Raw genomic sequence first — 24,841 nt, 5'->3', positions numbered from 1 at the left:
GAATCTTTGCCTACTGAGAAGCTTTCTTTGCTCATTCAAAATTTTCTTCTGGCTGACACATGCACCAAGCACCAATTGCTTTTGCTGCTGGGCCATTTCAATTATGCCGACCGTATCATCCCTCAGGGCCGATCCTTCTTGTCGCGCCCTCTTTCTATTGCCACCACTGCCCCGTCCATTCATGACACATGCAAAATGGAACTGAAACTGTGGCTCCAATTCCTCTCCTCCTGGAATAGTATCTCTTTCTTTTATGATGATCATGTCACTGAGGCTGATGTCATCTAGCTGTTCACAGTTGCAGCCCCTTCGTCGGATTTAGCAGCTACTATGGTGGTTTGCAGCCAAATGGCCACCTGACCTCTTTTCTCTCGCCCATTCCTCCACTATCTGTGAAATGTACCTAATTGGCATTGCAGCCATTCTTTCAGGGCTTGAATGGTCCGAGAAGACCATTGCCATCTACTCTGATAACAGCGCCGTCATTGACATCCTCAACAAAGGCCAGTCACATTGTCTGGACATCATGCAGTTCATGCAGAAGCTTACACTGATTTAACCCCAGCACCAGTTCATTGTCCGAGTTGCTGATTCACTCTCTCATTTCTCGTTTCAGTAATTCAGACAGCTAGCTCTAGCCTCCGACCCTCTTCCAACCCCAGTCTCTCCATTTTTTGTCACAATCTTCAACTGACCCCGCTGGGGTTTCTGGTTGTCTTCAGGGGTGTCCTTTTGTTTGTTTTTTTGTCTTTTTGCCTCTAAGGCTGGTAGCTCCTTCAAGGTATGCCCCCCTGAGATATGGCTGACGTGAAATCTAAATTTATTTATATTGAAAATTTATAATGGAAATTGCTAAGGATAAACATGCAATGTTTATTAATTAACAGACTTGGACAGGCTTAGTTTTGTTGATTTAAATTAACCTGATGCACCTGTGATAGAGGTATAATTTCAGTACAGAATCTATAACAAGCATATCTGATTGACAGGTTTACTATATGTGTTTAATTGGCTTAAATGTTAGGGTCAGGGCATTGAAGCTGCCCTATAAAACCAGGCGAGTGCCCTCGAACAACAGAGTGGGCCTCCTCCAGAGATAGCCTGTTAAAGGGCTATCTTGGAATACTTTCAAACCTCCGACACCTATTTGCACCCACACATTTTTGTTGTGACCCCACTGTCAGTCATTTCTGACTAAATAGGCCTGTTTTAGAGTGGTTCAGTGACAGCTGGTGATTATAGAAGTCAGGCTGAATTTTGATCCCCTAAGCAGGCTAAGTCAGCAGATCATATAAGGTCAGAGGTAGAGGACAGCCACCTGCCAGTGCCTTATCCATACTAGCAGGGGTATCGGTTATCTGAAGGCAAAAACCATGATATTATCCAAACACCATCACAGTATTGTGTTAGTGCTATATTGGCACATGCTGGGTAAATTTTGATCCAGTGATTTTTAGAGTGCACACATAAAGATCTTGAGAATTGTTTTGAATATGCATTGAATATGCACCTAATACAGAGGTGGAATAAGTATTCAGATCATTTACTTCAGTAAAAGTATCAATGCAACAATGTAAAAATACTCCACCGCAAGTAAAAGTTCTGCATGAAAAATCCTACTACAGTAAAACTACATAAGTATTGATGATAGCTTGATGTAGTTAAAGGCCCTGTTTAGACCTGGCATTAACCTGAACCTCAGGTGATCCGAACACAAGCTCTAAGTACAGGAGGAAGTACAGGAGAGATTTGATCACAAGTGGTCACTCAAGACGGATGTGGAGACGCATGTTAATGCCAGGTGTAAACAGGGCCAAAGTATTGCAGTAAAAGTAGTGGTTTGGTCCCTCTGACTGATATATTATTATATATGACATCATTAGATTATTAATAGTGAAGCATCAGTGTTAGAGCAGCATGTTACTATTGTAGCTGCTGGAGGTGGAGCTAATTTCAACTACTTTATATACAGTTAGCTAGTTAAGTCCAGTGCAGAGTCAGTTCATGCTCCAACAGAAGAACAAGAGCTGAACATTAACCTCAGAAGAACTGAACCTCACAGGTTATTAAAGGCCCAACATGTGTACATTTTGATCAACAATAAACATCCAAAGTTTTTTTTTTATAAGTTAAAAGACAAAATCAAAACAAAAACAAACTGTAACAACCACAGAAATGAACAAATGTTAAAAAACAAATTCAGGAAACAAACAGCAAAAACAAAATCAAACCTTTAAAGACAAATCAACAAACATCTCATTTATCAGCAGGCAACAACATATTTAGAAATAAACCTAAATTCTAATTTCTAGTTCTAGTGTTTGTGTCTGTGACATCACCTGTACAACAGATAAATTCAGTCATTTGAAAGCACATCCTGTTAACAAAGGGCGTAGGTCCGGTTTCAACTTTGGCAGGGACATTTTTTGTCGTACTGTCAAAATCAACAGGTGTGTATGTGTACACACAGATTAAAAAGTACAAATGTAAAGTCCCTTACTCCTGTGCCAAAGTCCTCAAAGATTACCTGCCTCATTGACTTCAGACCCGTTGCCCTAACATCTGTGGCCATGAAAGTACTCAGATCCATGCTGATGGTCTTCAAGGAGTAGTTAAAGCCCTTCAAGTGGGACCACACCACTCCTACACCATGTATAGTATCATCAGCCCTCCAGTGATAAACCCTGCTGGGGTTTGCATAGTGATGGTCCTCATACCTGAGCGTCACCAAGTAGAGTCTGGCACAGTTCATGTTTGTGGAGGAGTTCCGATCTTTGTCAAAGGAGGAGAACTTCTGGAGAACTCAGGGCGTCTCCTACAAAAACACAAGAAAACAACAAGTGTCTGATCACAACACTACTGCTAATGACACCATATTATATAATGTTATATAACTATAAAACTTGCATTATTATTATCATTATCATTATCAATAATAATCATAATCATACTCATAATCATAATCATAATCATAATAGAATCACCTTGCCTTAATAAATCTTCTTTGGACCGTTTACAAACCGTCCAAAATGTTGCTGCGACGCTTTTAACACGATCCAACAGAAGGTCAAACATTACACCCATTTTAACCTCTCTGCACTGGTTTCCTGTTCATTTCACAATTCATCTTAAAATCTTGGAGATGACTTATAGAGCCCTACATGGCCCGGTTTAACATTATATCGTGGACCTTCTGCACCCCCACACCATGAGCCAAGCCCTCAGGTCCTCTAACCAGGGTCTTCTGAGGGTCTTCTGAAGGTCTTCTGAGGGTTTGAGGGTCTTGAGGGTCTTGAGGGTCTTCTGAGGGTCTTCTGAGGGTCTCTCAGACACGTTTTAAGACTCCAGGAGATTGTGCTTTCCAGTCAGCAGTAGCTAAGCTTTGTAATAGTTTCCCAATAAGTAAATGAGGTCTCTGGACTCTTTTAAAAAGCAGTTCAAATCCATCTGTTCAGACAGGCGTTTAGGTAGCATGTGGTATTTTATGTTTTAACTTGTGTTTTATGTCTGTTTCCTCTTGTGTGTTTAATCTGTTGTTTATCTTTCTTTTATTTATTTGACTGTGAAGCACTTTGTGACTGTTGTCTGAAAGTTGCCATCTAAATAAACTTTACTTACTTACTTATGTATATGTAATATATAAACAAATCAATCAATATAGCTGTTTGATAGCGTGCATGTGGGGCAAGGCCAGTTTAAAAGGTGCTAAACAAAGACAAAAACGAATGCAGAGAAAGTCAGCAACAATAAACCAAACTGAACCTGGACTGCAGAGGGTTAAAGACAAAAAGCCTCACTTGAACAGATGGAAGAAGCTGCAATATTACAGATTGCATGTCTGTAAAGGGCTTTAGTCATGATGGATAATACTTTGGCACCCTCGGCTGGCACAAAGATAAAAGTGCATGATCTACGATGCACATTTATCTTTAAAAAAAAGAGCCTGAGTCAGAGTGGGAAAAGTGTCAATAAAGTTTTATTCAGTGTCGTCCATTAATTCATTTATCAGACTTACATTTTGTTTGTTTGTTGTATTTGTTCAACTTTAATCTGACAGACAAAACACAGGAAGCAGCAACTGAAGATGAAAAATATAGTTAAAGATTTAAAACATGTATAGATCAAAGACACAGAGACATGACTGTAGCTCACAGTCTGATCAGTAATAATGTGTTTGCTGATTTGCACTTGAAAAGGCATAAAGTTTAAAATACAATAAATTTTAAATGTTTAGATGTCTATTTGTATCTCGGCTCAACATCATTCAGTGACTTTATTTCAGCTGCTTCAACAAATGTGTAAATTTAAATATTGTCACTGAAATGCTGTTGAAACACATTCAGACTTTGCTCCTTATTTAAAAAACTCACTTTCAAACTACATTCTGCAGCTGCACCACGATCCTGCTCACTCAGAGATAATAACATATAATCTCAAATATTCTAAGAATGATGTTCCATCAGTGGACCAATCACATCATGAGTGATAATTATTCATTGATCCTCTGTGTCTAAAGCTTCATACTGATTGTTTAAATTTAAACTTTTAATTACACATTATGTGCATTAAAGATTTCAGGTCAGGAGCTGCTCTAACAAACTGACAGAGTCTCAGAGTTATAACAGAAGGACACAGAGGTTTGATTCTGAGCTGAGGATGAATTCACACTGTGTAATATTTAACTGTGAGAGAAAAAACTGCTGTTCAAAGAAATGACTGATGTGTATAAAGGTGGTAACTTTAGAAAGTCCTGAGTAACAAACTAATATCCAACCAGGATTTAGATTCTGACAGACAGTAAACCTTCACTAATGAATGAGCTTTGATATGAACTGAATGAATGAAGACATGAATCTTTGTAAAAGGAGACAGAGAGAACAGCTGTGTTCAAAATCACATACTAACATACTGCCGACTACACACTCAATCAGCACTTACTGCATACTGCATATTAAATGAACGACTAAGTTTATTACCAGCCGTCTACTAATAATATTAAATATAACATATAACAGCTGACTGTTCAAACTGAAGTACATTCAAGCAACAGTCTGAGCTACTGCTGAATGAAAATTGTTCATCACAAATGTAAAACATTATCTCTTCCACTCAACGTCACATTTTCCAGTATTATTTTAAGGCAAATTAAAATTATTTAATATTTTACTGTTAAATATTTTTTCTACAGTAGAAATTCTTGCTAATCTAGTTTGCATCTTACTCTTTCCTGTCACTTCATTTGATTCACATTAACCCCTTCACTGCCAGCTGTTCAAGTGAGGCTGCTACACCCACCGATTGGTCCATCTCACTGTCAATCAACATATCAATAGCTCTGATTCTTATAATCTAAATGAGCTGTCATGATTGGTTGTGTGTTGTCATGGTGATCCAAACCAAATGTGAGCATCAAGTTCTGGTTGGTTGGTCCAACCTTTCTAAATGGATGCTCCTCCATCCCCAGTGAAAATAACAGGCTGGAGTGTGTATGAATGAGAGGTGTGTTGGATAAACACCCTTCATTTACTTTAGCTGTCAGTCACATGATGAAGCCGCTCAGAGCCATTTCTGCCAGCAGCGTCCTGTCAGAAAGCACATGAAGCTGATGAGGAGATAAAGGATTCAAAGGAAACACCACATCTGATTAATATAACAAGACACGATGAGTCCAACAGACGAGCAGAGAGAGACGACACAGAGACGGAGACGGACGTCTACCTGGACATGGATCACCTGCTGATGCTGTTGCTGCTGCTGTGGAGCTCAGGTAAGACTCTGCTGTAATGTAAAAATACTGAGTTCAAGTCAAACAGCAGCTTTGAAAACTGCAGTAAAAGTCAACATGGTCAGTAAAATGTAGTGAAGTGTGTTCAGTAAAAGTTCTGATACTTGCTGTAATGAGTTTTATCTCTTTAACTTCTAATAACAAACCAATAATTCATGTGTTCATCATCTAATAATGAAAATTCAAAGCATATAAATGTAAAATCCTGCTGACGTCTTCAGGCTGTTCGTGGGTCACGTGACCGTCACCATGCAGGGACTGTGGGTACATTAAGAAGAACAGGGAGGGACTTTGAAGGCAGGTTTGATTGACAGGCCGGTGCAGGATGTTATGGATATTCCATAACTGACCAGGACAACAGAATGTCAAGCTGTACTCCTCTGTTCTCTCAAACAGAAGATAACACATGTTGTTTAATAAACCAGGAGCCTCACAGGCGAACCAAGGCCAGAATGCAGGTCATCATCAGACGCAACAAGACAAACCAAAGATACAGATTTAGGTCATAGGTTTATGATTCGGAACTGACGAACTAGTTTCTATGATTGGCTTAAAGGCTGGTTTTGGACTGTGTGGGTCAGACGAGTTTGGGGACACCGTACGAACAGGAGGTGTCCCTTGAGTCGCTCTCCCTTGCAAGGTTCTTCATTAAAGTTTTCCCAGAATCATCATACGAAGTTTGGTTTGGTCTTCTCTTCTTCAAACTGACAACTGCCAGTGCATCAGCTCCGAAAATCCACAACAATTTGGCGTCACGAACAGGATTTCAACACAACAAAGACGTGGTAAGTGCATAATTTTATTTTATTATTGTGCCTTACCATGTCTGCGTTTGACGAAATCACAAAGAAACTGTGCATCACTTTCACTTTAAAGGTGGTCACAGAGTGAACAAAAAAAAAAAAAAAAGCAAAAAGCTGATGGTTAAAGAATCTAAACACATGAAAATGTGTTGAAACTGTGCAGTGATAAGCAGGTGCAAAGCATGTGGTTGTGAAGAGGTAAAAAAAGGCAGAGTTGAGTGAGTCTTAACTCCTGCAGTGCCACAAAAGTGGCTGGGATTTCTGGGCTAGCTTCGGGCTACGTCCGGCACAGGGGGACCCACCTGAGGTTTAAACTATAGAAAAGACGTTTTCGGGGTAGGATTTGGCCTATTTCGTTTAAGCCAAGATCGGGGATCATCCACTCTGTGTCCTGTGAGAAATGTTTTCAGACTTGGGATTCTAAGTCCTAGAGTCGGGCGCCGGTAAAAATTTTTTCAAACAATAAACAGTGTACACAAGACGAAGAGTTGCTTCGTCGGTTTGGCTTCAGATCACTGCTATTGCACCAGGAAGAGAGGTGTAAAAAAAGAACTTCGGTGATGCTGGGAAAGTTTTGATGTGTCTGTTTTGTGTTTGATGTGTTTGTTTGTGTGATGTTTTTAATGTAAATGTGTTAAAATGGGCAACAACACGTCTAAAGCAGTGAGTAGAACACAATCTACTACAAAATTAATTCATTCACCAAAACACAAGAGAAAGAACAAATCTGTTTCAGTAGGAAACAAACGCACCAATTCAGAAGTAAAAGGTCAATCTGCCATTGATAAGCTTCCCGAAGCAAACCCCCACACACTCACAGATGCACAATATAGAGCGATGTTTTCTCCACAATCTCCGGCGGGAGTTGTTGGTAGATTGAAAGGATGGACTTTTGTGTTTCCATTTTCTTCCCTTATGAATCAGTGGACAGATGGCGAATGGCCATACGAAGGAGCGTTTGATAGAGATAAGCTTCAGATTGCTGAGTACAATGTTAACCCAGATTTTGGAAATCCATCTTGGGATAGTGCGTATATGAAAGATTGTGTAAATGTGTGGTTAACTGTTGCTCGTCAGAGGTGTGGAGTGAGTCTGGATGAAAAAAGAGTTGATCGTTTTTCTGATGAGTTCAGAGCAGCAGTGGAGAACTGTGTTAAATGTGTGACAGCATGTCACTTGCCTATGTTGGAAGCAGAGTTGCAAACCAGAGCTACAGAAATGATGAAAATTAAACAGAGGCATGGTGAGAATGTGAAGGCCATTTCCAAAGCTATCATATACGGTTGGGCAAAACGGCAAACTGATGCTCCCTCTCCACAAACTTTGTTGACCATTGTATCCAAAGCTGGAGTGCCTTTGCAAGAGTCACACACAAACAAAACAATGATTTCAATTTTTCCACAACTTTCACCTTCAAACCCCTTTTCAGCTGCTAACATGACTGATCAAACCATTTCACAACAAGCAAAGACTGACGATGAATTTCTCTTACTAGCCGCAGCTGTTGAGGGACAAAGACTACAGACTGAAGTAGAAAATAGAGAAGAGCAGATAGCAGCTAGAGAAAGGGAAAGAGACAGTCAGGCTGCTAGAGAAAGGGAAAGAGTTAAACAGGAAAAGAAAGATAGAGCCGACGAAGAAAAAGCTAGGAAAGCTGCAGAAAAAGAAAAGAAAGCTAATTTGTCATTCAAACAGGTAAAAAGCCAGAAAAGAAAGGAAAAGAAAAGACATTTAGCTGCCGTTGCTGAAGAAACAGAGATAGACACTCAGGACAGCTCAGGAGAAAGTGAGGTAGAACTTGAGTTACAAGGAGCCAGAGGTAAGGGGGAGGAGTCTGACACAGATCATAGTGACGACACAGAACCTGCAGTCAGGCCAAAGATGACACAGAGACGACCCCACACTGCAAGTAGCAAAACTCAGAGACGAGGTACAACTAGAATGACACATTCACATCTGGAAAGACATACAAGATCACAACTATTGACCTGTGTACATCCCCAAGGCCAGACTTGTTGCAGACACCAATACCCAATTCTGATTTGATTTTTTACACTGATGGTTCAGCTAGCAGACCATCTGATAGCACACATCTAGCTGGCTATGCAGTAGTTAACGATTGGGGGGTAGTAGAGGCAAAAGCACTGCCTCCAGGTACCTCTGCTCAAGCAGCAGAACTGTATGCTCTAACTAGAGCGTGTATTCTTGCTTCTGGTAAGGTGGCTACTATTTACACTGACTCAAGATATGCATTTGGCGCTGCTCATGATTTTGGCCAGTTATGGAAGATGAGAGGTTTTGTGTCATCTTCTGGAAAACCACTACAGCATCACACTTTGGTTAATGACCTGTTAGATGCTATTTTGCGCCCATCTCAGCTTGCAATCATCAAATGTGCTGCTCACACGAATGGAACTGATCCTGTTTCACGAGGAAATGCAATGGCTGACACTGCAGCCAAACAAGCGGCACTTTCCTCTCCCTCTTTGGTACTTCAATGTGCCTCCACACAACCTACCAATCCAATTCCAGTTCCTTCCGCTAATGATGTCGTGACAATGCAAAATCACGCTGATGACAGGGAGCGAAGTCTTTGGTTGCGTAAAGGTTGTAAAGTTGACGCGGAGTCTGGCTTGTGGCTCCACCCTGATGGTCGACCGGTTTGCCCTCGAGCTCTCCTTCATGTACTGGCACGTGTGACGCATGGTCCAGCGCATGTTGGAAGAGGGGTGATGAATGATGTTATTCGCTCACAGTGGTTTGCTCCAGGCATTACTCAAGTTTCACAAACACTTGTGGATAGTTGTATGATATGTCAACAGACCAGAAAAAAGAATAGCACAGTGAAACATGACCACTTAGAACCCCCATCAGGTCCTTTTGTAAATATGCAAATAGATTTTGTACATATGCCAAGCTCACAAGGCTTCAAATACTTGCTAGTCATAACCGACAGGTTCTCGAAGTGGGTAGAAGCTTTTGCAACGAAAAAAGAAGATGCAAGAACAGTTGTAAAGTGTCTGCTAAAAGAGGTAATCCCTAGGTACGGAGTGCCGCAGGGAATAGATAGCGACAGAGGTCCAGCTTTTGTGTCAAAAATCACTCAGGGACTGTCAGAAATCTTAGGATTTAAGTGGCAGTTACATGTTCCTTATCATCCACAGAGTTCAGGTCAAGTTGAGAGAATGAATGCAACTATCAAAGACAGATTGACCAAAACAGTCCTAGCCACAGGCCTGAAATGGCCTGATGCACTGCCGATTGTGCTGTACTCCATTCGGAGTGCACCAAGTGCAACTACAGGACTGAGTCCTCACGAGGTGCTGATGGGAAGACCAATGTCCACAGGGACAAGTCCCCCACTGACACCACACAAAGCTACTCTGCTTTGGACGGATGAGTTCATGACTGAGTATGTGAAAAGACTAACAGAGATTTTGAGAAAGTATCATTTACAGGTGGCTGACAGACTCCCCAAACCATCGGAAGAACCAATTCATTCCTTTCGAGAAGGTGACCTGGTATTAATCAAATCTCTGGAAAAAGTGTCTTTGTCTCCTAGGTGGAAAGGTCCATACCAGGTGCTGCTGACTACTAGGACGGCCCTGAAGGTCGAAGGCAGAGCAGAATGGATCCACGCCACAAGGTGCAGACTGGCCCCCCCAACCACTGGCGGAGGAGAGCAGAGCCCTGGCAGGTAACCGGATGGTTACTCCTTTTTTCTCTCCTGTTTAGTAGGTTCGGGCAGGGGACAGGTCAAGTCGGTCCAAATGAGAGAGAGACAGGAGTCTCTCTGATTCCAGGCGAAGGAGAGCGGAAAGGCTTTCCTTCTCATGACACAGTCGGTGCCATGAACCCAGTGCCCCATGGACAGGGGCGCCCTTTGCAGAATGATCCAGAAAATGCAGACCAAGAGCCAGATCTTGGACATACGGACAAATCAATGAGCCCATTGGGACTCTACAACACTGTAAGTCCTGACAAAACAGTGAGATACATTGACAATGCTGCAATGAGAGAGTCTGAAGAAAAAGAGTCAGAAAAGACTGATGGACATATTTTACCAGCTCTCTCCCGAGTTAAACGAATTGTGAATTCTATTGTTTTTAAATGTCCTATTGACAGATGTAAAATGAATGATTGTAATATTGCATATCCAGTTACTTTTTCTCGAGGTAGATGGCGGTGGTCTACATATGATAAAACACTGTTTGAGACGAAGCAGAGTTCATCCACGTCGACGAAGGTAACGTTTTCACTTGTTAGACCACTAAGCAGACCTCTGGAATTGTGGTGTTTCACCAGACAGCAACTGAGAGGTTCTCCTGATTGTAGATCTTGGAGTGCAAATTTCCAGGAGAAGGGGGGAGAACTGGTAAGCTGTAAGTTCATGGAGAATGATGATTACCCCTGGAGTGGTTACTTTGCATCCACTAACACAATTGCTCCAACTAAATCTGAACCAAGGGTGCAAAACAAATTACTGCGTAGCGCTCAGCAACCAGTAGTGCGAAAAGAAAATTCAGCCCTTAGTCTTATGCTTGATTATGCGCGTGATCGTAATCTCAGTAAGTGTTGGCTATGTCAAAATATGCCAGCTTCAATACATTCTCCAATGTCTAATCCAATTCCATTCACCAAAGCTGATTATGAGACGTTCAATTGGAATGATCTTGCTTCAAGATTTAGAGAAGAAGCAGACGATTGCTATACTCCAACATATCCTGTGGATGTTAAGTCATCACAAAATACAGATATTGCTCTATACGTTGTAAGAACGGTAAATGACAAATATCTGCCAAGCGGATTTAATTTCACCACTCTTCTCCGCATCATTCACATACAAAGATATGTGAAACTAGGCTTTGAGTACAGAGTTCAGGTTTCTCTAGCTCAAACTAACTGTTCAAAACCTTCTGAAAATCAAGTGTGTGTTCCCCAACCATATACAACCACTGCTATGGCTGAAGCTCTAGTTTATGTGCAACCATGGGCTGGCACCTTATCCATAGGGCCAGTCAAGATTCAGTTACGCAACTGTTCGGCGCCACAACAAAACGAGCAAAGACCTCAGCGTGACTGCTCAACTTATCTTCCCCCTGTCTTCACTCATGAGCTACAAAATGTTTCTTTATGTTTCAGAGGGATAGGGAAGGGACATGAAGACTTAGGACAAAGTAGCTGTAACACTGTGGTAGATGTCACTCTTAAACAGTCCCCACTGCCTGAGAGAGTGTATCTAGTTTGTGGTGACAGGGCCTATCGGTGCGTGCCGTATGAAGACTCACGCGGTGTCTGTTATTTGGCGTACTTAATTCCCCTAATCAGAGAAGTAGAATCTACTGAGATAGCTTCACTGTATCCACCGTTACACATATACAAGAGAGAAATCTCATCAACTCAGAAAGTAGCCAGCTTCCTTCTCCCTTGGTATGGTGTGTATGTGTCCCAGCAAGAGCTCTCATCTCTCTCCAAAGTCCTAGAAAATCATCTTAATGCCTCAAGCAGAGCTATGTTAGCCGAACACAAAGAGTTGCAGGAAGTCAAAACAGTAGCTCTACAGAATCGCATGGCTCTTGATCTCCTGTTAGCGGCTCAAGGAGGAACTTGTAAGCTCATAGGCTCTGAATGTTGTTCCTACATCTCTGATGCAACTGCTGACGTCATGGACATGGCTGGTTTTCGCTTGTTGACACAGCACTGGGTATCAAAGAATTGCATGATAGTCATGGTTTTAACCTTGGTGATTTTTCAGGTGTCTTTGGGTCATGGGGGTCCGGATTGGTCAGGTTCCTGACCACTCTTGCTGTTGCTGTCTTCCTTTTCATCCTCCTCTGCTCATGTGTAGGTTTGATAATCAAGCTGGTAGTGAAAAAGACCACAGGGTCTGTACTCCAAGCAGCCCAGGTGCATGTCACTGGAAACACTGCAGATCATAATCACACAGGTTTGAGGTATTATGATTTTGAAACTTTCCAGGACTGGATGAGGCGTTTTCACCCAGGTATCATTTCAGATGAGGAGGAGGAAACTCAAAATCTGTAGGTTTAATGTTTCTAAAAGCTTTCTTGGTATAAATCACTCACACCGTGCTAAATTGAATAGAGTTATGTTTGTTTGTACTTCATAAAGTTGAAGAAACATATCATTTTCTATTTACAGGTGACATCTTAGAATAATTTTTTGATTCTTTAATGATGTGATTATTAATCTTATGCATTTTTAGTTTGAGAAAAGTTGTAGAAATAGAGTAGTGTTAATGATTAATCTCCTAAATATCTAGTCATCTTATATGTTTTTCATTAATGTGATTGAATGTTTAATTATTTTTGAAATGTGTGTTTGAAAATTGATGAAAATGAAGAGGATCACTCCAGGAGGATGGATTCCACATCACCATGCATCGTATGTGCTAGTAACCTCTCCATGGTGATGGCCCTCTACTGTACGCAAAGTGCATGGGTTGAAGACTTCACTTTGTGATTGATTTGTTTTATTGTTATGATGTAATCAAATGTTTGTATGACTCCCCTTTAAGTTGCTAGGATTTCATCTAGTAAGAGGCAGGAAGTGTCTTGTCTTAGGTTGTTTGCGCATGTGACTGGTGACCTCTGTCAATGACCTCCTTTAACGCTTTGGTGTTCTAGGAGATCTTCTTTGAGGATTTGCCTCACTACTGCCCCTGGTGGTTGGAAGACAGAACTCATGGGTCACATGACAGTTGTTTTAAAGGGGTACATAAGAGGGGTTTTTTATCTAATTTACTGATTGTTTGCTTTTATTGTTATTGCATTATGTGTTTAAATGATTATGTGTTTTGATGATTTTACTTTTGATTTTGTTCAATGCAATTGTTGATTCTTGTATTACTTTTGTGTGAGAATTGTTATCTGTTGTGCGGATGTTGTTTCTACTCTGTTTGTGCCCTTACAGTCCACCAGTCCAGTCATAAATTGGTAATTTGTATTGATCTTTTGATCAATAAGAGGGGATTGTTATGGATATTCCATAACTGACCAGGACAACAGAATGTCAAGCTGTACTCCTCTGTTCTCTCAAACAGAAGATAACACATGTTGTTTAATAAACCAGGAGCCTCACAGGCGAACCAAGGCCAGAATGCAGGTCATCATCAGACGCAACAAGACAAACCAAAGATACAGATTTAGGTCATAGGTTTATGATTCGGAACTGACGAACTAGTTTCTATGATTGGCTTAAAGGCTGGTTTTGGACTGTGTGGGTCAGACGAGTTTGGGGACACCGTACGAACAGGAGGTGTCCCTTGAGTCGCTCTCCCTTGCAAGGTTCTTCATTAAAGTTTTCCCAGAATCATCATACGAAGTTTGGTTTGGTCTTCTCTTCTTCAAACTGACAACTGCCAGTGCATCAGCTCCGAAAATCCACAACACAGGACATGAGCAACACATGAGGAAGACCCTCGTTTAATAATGAAATTGTGACATCTGGTGGCGAAAGCTAAACATAGACCTGAAAATAAAAAAGATGCAGCTGAATTTCATTTGTGAGGAGGTTCTTTTTGGACTTTTCTCATTTAATAAGTGACTTTTTATTATTCTACCTCTGTGTTCATTATTAGATGGGTGACTGTGGATTGTTGGACCTGTTTATTTAGGATGTTTGGATTTTACATTTGTAGGAATAACACTACACTTGGAAATGAATATTAAGCACTCATAGAATGATAAGGGGCACCATGTCCATTGATTAATTAATGAATAATTAGTTAATTAGGAGGAAAACTAATTAAATAAAATTAATAAGTCTTATATCTGAAAGTCATGAACTCTGAGTATAGTTATCGCCATCCCTGATATAAAGGAACGGACAAATACAATGACTTGGATATAAATCGGCTCTGGACTGGGAGGAAGGGTCGACTCTGGACCTGACAGGACAACAGAAACATGGTACTTGTCAGTTTTAAAGTACTATACTGCTGCTCTTTCATGTTGTAGCTCGTTGCAAATCATAAATCATCTTGTTATCTAAATCACCACTTTCTAAATCATCGTTCAGTATTCATATTGTTATTCTTCCTGTCAGGCAGCCATTATTTTCAGTGAATTTCTATGAAAAATCAACCTGCAGAGACTTGAAACTATTAAAGCTTAACTTTCTGTGGATTTTACGTTCTAGATTTTTCTCCTTGTTAACAAACCACATTAGCAGAGTCAACAATACGTCAACATGCACATGGGATTTGTCCACAAGATGAAAAATATGGACCAGACTTATCCTAAAATGATGAAGAAATATTCAAGTTTCTATGCTTTCAGTTCTATGTGTAAATGATGTGTCCGCACCTGTGTCTTCTTTCCAGGTAACCAATACAGCAGAATGACCATGTGATCAGCGACACACTCACAGCCATCATGAGGATGAAGAGGATGGCCGACGTCGCCGCCAGAGCAGAAAAACCACAACACAGACTTGCGGTGGAAGTATAGGAACAAAAAGAGGGACTTTGGTACTAAAAAGACTGTAACGTTGAAAGATATCTGCTTGATTTGACTCATTTGGATGCTGAAGCTTCATATTAGCTTCAGATAAACTTTGAAATACATTTTTGCAGAGAAGGAGGACTGTGGATTTTGTCCTCCATCACTTCCATTGTAAGTGCATTATGAAGGAATCTTCTAATGGTCAGTATGAACAGGAGGAATGATTACAGCAAGAAAAACATGTTTCAATGTTCATTTGGGCTCCTGACTGTTGTTTTAACACACACTTGAAAGGTTGTGAACCTGTCCTTTAAGCAGCTGTAAAGCCATTATTTGCTGCTCATAAATATGCTTAAAATCAAAGTTGAAATAGTTATGGATCCCTGGTCAGTTAGAGATTTTAAACCTGTTGCCATACGTGCATGACATCAGACAGGTCACATGTGTTTTCACCTGACATTGAGTATGTTTACATGCACATTAGTATTCTGGTTTTGATCATATTCAGGCTGTTTACAAAGAACATGAGAAACCTGGTTATTCATCTCCCTCAGCTTCTTATTTCTGCACCAACTGACTCAACAGGTGAGGTAATTGTGAGCATACAGCAGATAATGATTCACATCAGAGAGTCAAACCTCCACCAAACACTCTGTTGAAACCAGTTAGTTTGACTTTAAAGTGTGTGTTTAGCAGACTGAAGGTAACATCTTAGTCAGCAGAGTGTGAAGAGAAAACCAACCAAAACCTTCTCACACAGTGACGTTCTCTCCTTCTGCAGCCAAGAACATACAAAGCAAACACTCAACAAACAATAACATCATGTGACAGTGTGAGGGTTCATGTGTAGTTTGTGTCCTGCTGAAAGCTCAGATATACAGTCAGTCTGTGGATACAACTAGATGGAACTAATACAGACAACAGAGACATCTAGTGGTGGAACATGTTCATTTCAGCAGAGTTCAAGCTGCTTTTAGCTCCAATACAAGTCAACTCCATCTGTCATTTGGTTCTTCATCACTTCAGTGATGTCATGTGATGTTTCTGATGGAAGCTGCTCTGTGTTTGTTCCTCTGGATCCTCCACTAAGTTCCCCACCTGTCCAATCATTTCTCTACACCAACAGCTGTTTGACACAAGACTTTACACCCAGCAGCTGCTCACAAACACACTCTACACCTGACTTTTATTGATGCTGGAAATATTTATTTGAAGTATATGTAAAGTTACAGACTAGATCAGAGAGAAAGAAAGAAAGAGATCAACAGATATTCTGCTGTTCGTTTGTTCTGGAGAATTAGTGAACAGGACGAATCTTCATGCTGATGGTCTTCAGGGAGTATTTAGAGCCCTTCCACTGGTACCACTCCACTCCTATGGGCCTCATAGTTTTATCAGCCCCCCAGTGATAAACCCCGTTGGGGTTTGCTTTTTGACAGTTGTTGTACCAGAACCCCCCCAGGAAGACTTTGGCACAGTTGTTGCTGCTGCAGTCCTGGTCTTTGTCGAAGGTGGAGAACTTCTGTTTGTTGTGATTACTCAGGGCGTCTCCTACATAAACACAAGAAAACAACAAGTGTCTGATCACAACACTACTGCTAATGACATCATATTATATAATGTTATATAACTAATAATAATATTATATAACTATTAACTTATTAACACTACAAATTTCACTACTAATTCAGTACTACTGCTATGGCTACCACTTGTACAAATACTTCTAGTACTACTAGTACTGCATCTGCTGCTGCTACTGTAACATAACAACATACAGTATGTCATGTAGACAAGAACTGCAAAAGGTCCAACGGACATAAACACTTGAAACCTGTTGGGCCTCATTTACATTGTTTTCCTTTAAATGTGTTTATAAAAACAAAAGCTTCCATGTAATTAATAAAACATGAGCAGAACACAGATTTGTTGTTACTGACTTGAAAATCTTTGTGAATCTGTCTTTAGCTGAAGGAATCACACAAATAATCCAATATAAGGACAGAAATCTTCAGTGTCTCCATGTGGAAACTAAACATCAGAAAAACAAAACTACTACCTGCTAACAGTAACTGACCTGCTCCTCCATTTTTGAATCCAGACACATGCAGTCTGTATCCGTAGAACTCTGATTCAATGGAGAACAAGGAGTAACGAGCAAACACTTTTTTTCCATTGAAGTCCTCCATGTCGACCAGCAGCTCAACCTTCTTCCTCCGAGTCAGATGGAAGAGATTCTCAAGACCTGAAAACACACAAACATGAAGTCACATCAGAGTTTAATGTTTGTTTTTATGAACAGTTTCATGAAGTCACATGACTGTTAGTTTGGTTTCATTTCTCACCGAGCCAGTACTCTCCAGCAGCGATACCAAAGCCCTTCTTGTAGTGATCCCAGGGCCTGTAGAAGTTCACCGAGCCGTCCATCCTCCTCTGGAACACCTGAGGGGGGGGATTAACTCAATAAACACACAAGATACTGAAAACCACTTGGCTGTGAATTGATGACTTCAGTTAAAAAACTCACCGTCCAACGTCCTCCTACTGAGTCCATGTCACAGTACACCTACACACAAATACACTCATTAGTAAATATGATCCTTTAGCTAAAACTACATTCAATCAATCAGCAGCTGCCACGTCTTGAGTCTGAAGTATTTTAAAGATAGAGTATCCAGCTGCTCCAACTGACTCCCATTCAAAAAGCCTCAACTTCTCTCTAGAAATACTGAGTCAATCATGTTTTCAACGAGTCCTTCTGGTCTCATGTCTCTAAATTTAAACCCTCTAATAGGTGTGTGTTGGTGGTCATTTTGGAAATTATTGCTCCGTTAATGAAATTTGAAGACTTATAGTAGCTTTGATGTCTGACGTGTGGGCGTTGATTGACATCTGTGATTGACAGGTGGCTCACCTGCTGCTCTTCCCGGCTCCGAGACTCGCACTCAATCGGACTGTTGTTGCAATATTTCACTAAATTTAATCTTACTTGATTATGATACCTGTTCAGTTAGCACAATGTGTGCCTTAAAAATCACTACAATGTCTGGTAGTTTTCCCTTTAGCTGCATGTGCTCCCGTGAGGTGCATGCACTTCTGTGAGCACACAGAACTCAGCGTAACACCTCCGCTGCAAACCTGACTGACTACTGACTGACCGACGGTACCCGTTGTATATATTGTAAATAATCACTTTTACTGAACTGTGAAAACAGACGCTGATATTTCAGTTTGATTTCCTGGTTTGATTTGTTTTGTGGGGATCTGCAGTAAAACCTGAAGCAGACTTTTGAGTTGTCTTTCTTTTTGTGGCTGTGAACAAGATTGATTGACTGTGGGACGAGTTTTTCAGACACACACACACAGACACACACACACCAACATTGCTTTGCTTATTTGATTTAATACACTTATTGAAAAGTGAACTGAGTTGTGGTCTGTTTGTTTTTGCAGTGCTGGTTTTTGGTGACATATAATTAATTGCTACTTGCTGTTTGATTTATTGTTTTGTAGAGCAAAGCAAGTTTATTTGTACAGCACATTTAAACAATAAGGCAATGTAAAAAGACATTTAAATACTATTAAAAAAGTGTTAAATTTGGAAATAAAAAGAAGCTAAAATAGAATAAGAGATAAAACAGGAGAATAAAAGTTACAGTGCAGCGTAAGATATTAACTCTCACGTTTGGTTTAATAAAAGGCAAACAGAAAAGTCTTCAGCTGTGATTTAAAAGAACTGAGAGTTGCAGCAGACCTGCAGTTTTCTGGGAGTTTGTTCAGATATGTGGAGCATAAAAACTGAACGCTGCTTCTCCGGGGTTTAGTTTTGACTCTGGGGACAGAAAGCAGACGTGATCCAGACCACCTGAGAGGTCTGGATGCTTCATAACGTAGCAGCGGATCAGAAATGTATTTCAGCCATAAACCATTCAGTGCTTTATGGTTTGACGGCGCTATTTTCTTTCTATTTTATAATTATTATTTGTCAGATGTGACTCTGACTGGCAGCCCTCTTCATTTAAAAGTTGGTTTAGTAGAATCAACCTGAACTGTCTTCACATGGTGACTCATCTATGAACCAACATCTTCTAACTGAGTCCCAGAGACGATGAAGTGTACCTGGACAGCAGACATGGCTCCGATGGGATAGATGGTGTAAACTCCACTGGGTCGGCTTTTGTCATGGTGATAGATGTCACTGCAGTCCAGCGGGAGGACAAGAGATAAGCAGGAGGTCAACACTGGAGCCAGCAGGAGGAGAACCACTGAAACCAGCTGCAACAGAAACACAGCAGCAGACACAGAACAGAGGCTGTTAAAGGACGGTTTCACAATTTATCAAGTGTCTTCAAACAGCAGTCAGGTGTCCATATAAACAGTGAAAGAGGTTTTCCTCGCTGTAATCATTCCTCCTGTTAATACTGGCTCAGGCACGTGCACAGATAGACCCCCACACACATAACATCAATTGATTGTAAAATTGATGTTACGTGTGTTTGTAGACGTGTAATGTGAATTCATGTATTCAGTTATAAGTGTTGGTTTTTTTTGCTTGACCACCTGCCCCCCCCACATGTCTTTGCACTGCCTTGAACTGACTATTAAAAGATCCCCTTCAAATGTGCTTTCAATGTAAGTGATGGAGGCCAAAATCCACAGTGCGTCCACACAGTCATTTAAAAGTTGATGTGAAGCTTCTATTCAGCTTCAGCAGTCTGAGTTAGTCATATCAAGTGGATATCTGACACATTTACAGTCTTTTTAGCATCAAATTCCCTCTTTGTGTTTCCTCGGACAGTGTTTCCCTGTTGAGCTGCAGGTGGAAGTATAGTAACAAAAAGAGGAACTTTGGCACTAAAAAGACTGTAAAGTTGAAAGATATCTACTTGATTTAACTCATTTGGACGCTGAAGCTTCATATTAGCTTCAGATAAACTTTGAAATATATTTTTGTACAGAAAGAGGACAGTGGATTTTGTCTCCCATCACTTCCATTGTAAGTTCATTATGAAGGGATCTTCTAATGGTCAGTATGAACAGGAGGAATGATTACAGCAAGAAAAACAGGTTTCAATGTTCATTTGGGCTCCTGACTGTTGTTTTAACACATACCTGAAAAGTTGTGAACCTGTCCTTCAACATACTGAAACTACTGATCAATATTTATTCAGTATAAAGTCACAAACTTACCTTCATTGTCAGTGTTCAGCTGAGGTGATCTGATGAAAATCTTAATGTCAATCAGTCTGGATGCTCTGATGTTTCTGAGCTGTATTTATATCCTAGAGATTCTTTCAGTGGGTCTGCCTAAACCTAACCAGCCTCACCATGTAGTAGGCGTGTCTGTAGTACTGTAGGAGTGTCATGTAGTAGGTCTATTGTACGTCTTACTTAGACTACTTGATTTTTCTGGTTATGTGGGTGGAGACAAAAGCAATAGATCTCAGGCTGGCAGACTAAGACTACTTTGCAGATCACTGATAATACTAATATAACTTAACTTTTAACTATAAAAAATGAAATAAACAATGAAATGAATGAAAGACTTTGTTGCATTTGAACCCTTTTTAACATGATGAGTTTTTACTGTTTTTAAACAGTTTTCAAACACCTTATGAATTGTTTCTCATGACTGTATGATCTTTTTAACCTTATCACAGCAGTTTTATCTTATTACAGATCCATGACTTTAATGTCTTTTTAAACTTGTAACAGACCATTAGTGTATCATACTTTTAACTTGTCACAGGAGCAGTTGTTGTTTTGGGACATTTATTATAAATTTGCTCCTATTAAGTTTAAGTAACTTTGCATGGATTTTAATGTATACATCTGGATTTTATCCTTGTAAACAAACCACATTAGCAGAGCCAATAGAACATCAACATGCACATGGGATTTGTTAAGAAGAAGAAAAATATAGACCAGACTTATCCTTCAATGATAAAGGAATATACAAGTTTTTTATTTATATTCATGTTCTATGTGTAAATGCATAGACAGTGCTGGAAGAAGTATTCAGATCCTTTACTACAGTAAAAATACAAAGACAGCAATGTAAAAATACTCCATTACAAGTAAAAGTCCTGCATGAAAATTCCTACTACAGTAAAAGTACATAAGTATTATGAGTTTGATGTAGTTAAAGTATTACAGTAAAAGTAGTGGTTTGGTCCCTCTGACTGATATATTATTATATATGTTTGAGGAACAATCTGAAGTGATTTATGTTCAAGGAATCCACCCAAGCAGCCTCAACAATAAACAGTTTAACTAATTATTTCCTTAAATATTAAAGTTGATAATATAAGTGTTTATTTCTGTAACATCACCTGTACAACAGATAAAATTCTGTCAGCGTCATTTGAAAACACATCTTATTAACCAAAGGGTGTAGATCTGGTTTCAACTTTGACAGAGACATTTTTTGTTGTACTGTCTAAATCAACAAAGTCCTCAAAGATTACCTGCCTCAATGACTTCAGACCAGTTGTCCTAACATCTGTGGCCATGAAAGCATTTGAGCGCATCATTCTGTCATATTTGATATCCTGCACCTCCCCACTGATGGACCCATCAGTTTGCTTTGTAAGCCAACCGATCTGTTGTGGATGCAGTAAGCATAGCACTCCACCCCGCCCTGCAACGCCTGGAATCACCTACACACGCATCCTGTTCATAGACTTCAGTTCTGCCTTTAATTCCATCAGTGTACTCAAAGTCTAAACCAAATTTTTGGACATGAACATTGACCCGACCATATGCCACTGGACTGGGAGCTTCCTGTGGAACAGGCCACAGAGGGTGAAGGTTAATAACTTAACCTCACAACCTCTCACCCTCAGCACAGGAGCTCCTCAGGCTCCCCCTGGTTATTCTCACTGTACACCCAACCAAGTCTCACAGTGATTTGTGAAATAGTCACGAAACTTACTCTATCTATTTGTGTACATGGACATGATTTTTCCTTTTTTTCATGACAGTCAGCATGATTTTCAAACTAATGTATTTCAGTTGAAAGTAGGTTTCGTGCCTGCAGCACATTTTTTTCTGTCAGTTAGGACTCAGGAGATCAGAGGCTGAGAAATCAAGTTTCTTGTCAGTTTTGTATGATAGCAGCTACATTAGCCTACCCATGATCCTTAGCAACCGTTACTATGGTGAAGAATCCAGCTAAAGCCATGACATAACCTGTATTCAGTATAACATTATGTAGTACTGCAGATTGGTGGTTACCATCAGGAACAAAACACTGTACTGTATATTGAAATGTAAAGAAAATATTGTTTGTATGTATAATAAACTCGCTCAGCCATAAATTGTGCAGTTCACAGAATTTGAAGCTTTGACTGATTTCTTGAGGCAATGCAGTTTGGGACTCTTAGTTGACTAAAGCTTTATCATGTAGCCTACACAGTCCTCTAGACTTTTTATTTCAACACAGTTTGTTTGTACTGATGAACTGATCAGCTGGTTTCACACAACTGTTGGAAATGTTTAAACAGGCCGTTATGAAAGAAAAAAAAAGAAAAAAATAGGATAAATAAAAAGTTGTTGTTTTTTTAAATGTATGGGATAACTTCCAGAACCCGAGCTGCCCGACGTAACCCCTCTACCTTTGTATGTTGGATTTATTTGTAGGCCTACTTTTCAAGTTATTATTATTAATTTATTTATTTATTATTTATTTATTTATTATTTGCGAGCCAATAAGCACAGGGGTATTTGGGCTTGCTCATGGGGGAATTGTTGGGTCTCTGTAAATTAAAGAGTACGGTCTTGACCTGCTCTATGTGAAAAGTGCCTTGAGATGACTTTTGTTGTGATATGGCGCTATATAAATAAAAATTGATTGATTGATTGATTGATCTATCAATCTATCAATCTATCAATCTATCCATCTTACATATAGATAGATAGATAGATAGATAGATAGATAGATAGATAGATAGATAGATAGATAGATAGATAGATAGATAGATAGATTGTCACACCCTGCCTGGACTTTGTGTGTTTTTTGCTCTCTTTATGTTCTTGTGTTCTTTGGGGTCTCCTGGTTTGCACTTCTGTTTAGTCCTTCCGTTCATATGGGTTTCCTTGTTATGTTTGGGTGGTGGGTTTGGACTGCCTTTTGTTGTTTAGCCTGGTGTGTTGTATACTTTAGTTTAGGTTCATGATGGTTCTTGGACAGGTTGGTGTGGGTTGTATTTAGAGTATTGTGTTTTCTGGGTTTTGGTTTTGTTACTGTGTTTCCCTTGTGTGTTCATGTAGTCCTCCTCACCTGCCCTGTATCAGTCTCGTCAGCCCTGCCCTGCTTCCTGTGTTTCCCTCAGCCAATCACTCCCAGCCTGCCCTTGTGTCTCTTCACCTGTTCCCCATTCCCTGATTAGTTTAGTCTGTATTTAAGGTCTGGTTTTGAGTTGAGTCTTTGTTGGATCATTCGTTTTGTTTGGTCTGCTAGTTCTGTTCAGCTCTGTTTTCCTGTTCATGACCCTCCATGATTAAAGGAGATTTTTTTCATCAAATCTGCATTCCGGCCTCTGCATTTGGGTCCACTCCTGCTTCCCCAACCTGACATAGATAGATAGATATATAGATAGATAGATAGATGCCTATGTTTTGTTTTGCTTTGTGTTTTTGGCCGATTCTCTTCTTTTGGCCTGTGTCCACATCACATGACTGTCCAGTTTCTCTCTGCTCAAACGAACAAAATGGCTGCCATTCCTTTTATTCTCAATGGAAAATGCAATACTTTAGATAGTTTCGGCATTAAAATGCATTTTGATAACATTTTTAGCAAGAAATGTGCAATTTATTTTCATAATCTTCATTCAGTGAATGTATATGATATTTAATTTGTGACTTATTACAGAGATTCTTGTAGGCTTTCTATCGTTGCTATGGTGGTTGCTATGAACACTGGTATCATAAAACCATGTAGTTGTAACTGTTTGATGTTCATTCAATAAAAAAGTAGATTTTACAGTGCCCTAGGGATGAATTGAATTGAATTGAAATGAACCAACATCTTTACTTTTTCTTGATATAGATGATCTAGATGCAGTTTAATAAGTAGTTCGGCTTTACTAGATATTTGATATATTCAGTAGATATATTATTTTATGACCCTATATTTACAACCTATTTTACAAACTGGAAGAACAACTGTGGTGCTGATTTGTATCAAGCTGCGTGGCACTGCTCTGAGGAATTGTAGGGTTTTTTAAATATTAATGTTTTTCCTAGAATTGGAAAACTTATGATGCTGAATTAAAAGCCTTCAAATATGCACAAAGGTCAAGGTTCAAAGGTCAGTATTTCACAGCAGGAGCCATGTAGAATCTTCATCCTGACATATGTTACTCTCCAGGTCGAAACCTTTCCAATCAACAAAGTCCTCAAAGATTACCTGCCTCAATGACTTCAGACCAGTTGTCCTAACATCTGTGGCCATGAAAGCATTTGAGCGCATCATTCTGTCATATTTGAAATCCTGCACCTCCCCACTGATGGACCCATCAGTTTGCTTTGCAAGCCAACCGATCTGTTGTGGATGCAGTAAGCATAGCACTCCACCCCGCCCTGCAACGCCTGGAATCACCTACACGCGCATCCTGTTCATAGACTTCAGTTCTGCCTTTAATTCCATCAGTGTACTCAAAGTCTAAACCAAATTTTTGGACATGAAACAGTTCATCTAGGAAAATGAATGGATTACTTTTTCTTCTTTTACTGTTTTTGTATGACAATTGTTATTACACCTCTTTTTTGTTAAAAAAGAAAAAAAA

The 24,841-nt window shown here is 39.9% G+C and overlaps 2 protein-coding genes across 13 annotated transcripts; one reads left to right on the top strand and one right to left on the bottom strand.

Moving 5' to 3' along the window:
• Positions 1-6,437: 6,437 nt before the first annotated feature.
• LOC121886787 (protein NYNRIN-like) lies at positions 6,438-13,678 on the top strand. Of its 12 annotated transcripts, XM_042397104.1 has the most exons (5): positions 6,438-10,558; positions 10,749-10,794; positions 11,496-12,432; positions 12,568-12,629; positions 12,953-13,678. In XM_042397104.1, the coding sequence occupies exons 1-3, from the start codon at positions 10,217-10,219 to the stop codon at positions 12,383-12,385; spliced, it is 1,278 nt and encodes a 425-aa protein (XP_042253038.1). In that variant the 5' UTR covers positions 6,438-10,216; the 3' UTR covers positions 12,386-12,432; positions 12,568-12,629; positions 12,953-13,678. The 12 variants fall into 12 exon arrangements, with proteins under 12 accessions (XP_042253038.1, XP_042253039.1, XP_042253034.1 ...); XM_042397105.1 differs by having other exon boundaries at positions 6,438-6,570; positions 10,151-10,558; positions 11,496-13,678; XM_042397100.1 differs by lacking the exon at positions 11,496-12,432 and having other exon boundaries at positions 10,768-10,834; positions 12,568-12,592.
• A 2,672-nt stretch (positions 13,679-16,350) lies between these two features.
• Positions 16,351-17,669, bottom strand: LOC121886800 (microfibril-associated glycoprotein 4-like). The gene is made up of 4 exons (XM_042397133.1): positions 17,581-17,669; positions 17,399-17,495; positions 17,131-17,298; positions 16,351-16,604 (listed from the first exon to the last, which is right to left on the bottom strand). Exons 1-4 carry the CDS (start codon positions 17,605-17,607, stop codon positions 16,351-16,353), a joined length of 546 nt encoding a protein of 181 aa, XP_042253067.1. The 5' UTR covers positions 17,608-17,669.
• Positions 17,670-24,841: the final 7,172 nt, after the last annotated feature.

The sequence above is a fragment of the Thunnus maccoyii genome, chromosome 20 (assembly GCF_910596095.1).
Source record: "Thunnus maccoyii chromosome 20, fThuMac1.1, whole genome shotgun sequence".
NCBI classification, from domain to species: domain Eukaryota; kingdom Metazoa; phylum Chordata; class Actinopteri; order Scombriformes; family Scombridae; genus Thunnus; species Thunnus maccoyii.
This window is presented reverse-complemented; position numbering and strand designations above follow the sequence as displayed.

Excerpts from the sequence above, each read along its gene's own strand:
- LOC121886787 (XM_042397101.1), top strand. The coding sequence starts at position 8,877 with ATGAGAGGTTTTGTGTCATCTTCTGGAAAACCACTACAGCATCACACT.
- LOC121886800 (XM_042397133.1), bottom strand. The coding sequence starts at position 17,607 with ATGGACTCAGTAGGAGGACGTTGGACG. Across the intron at positions 17,299-17,398 it reads TGCTGGAGAGTACTGGCTCG|GTCTTGAGAATCTCTTCCAT; the intron begins GTGAGAAATGAA and ends GTGTGTTTTCAG. Across the intron at positions 16,605-17,130 it reads ATTCAAAAATGGAGGAGCAG|GAGACGCCCTGAGTAATCAC; the intron begins GTCAGTTACTGT and ends GTGTTTATGTAG.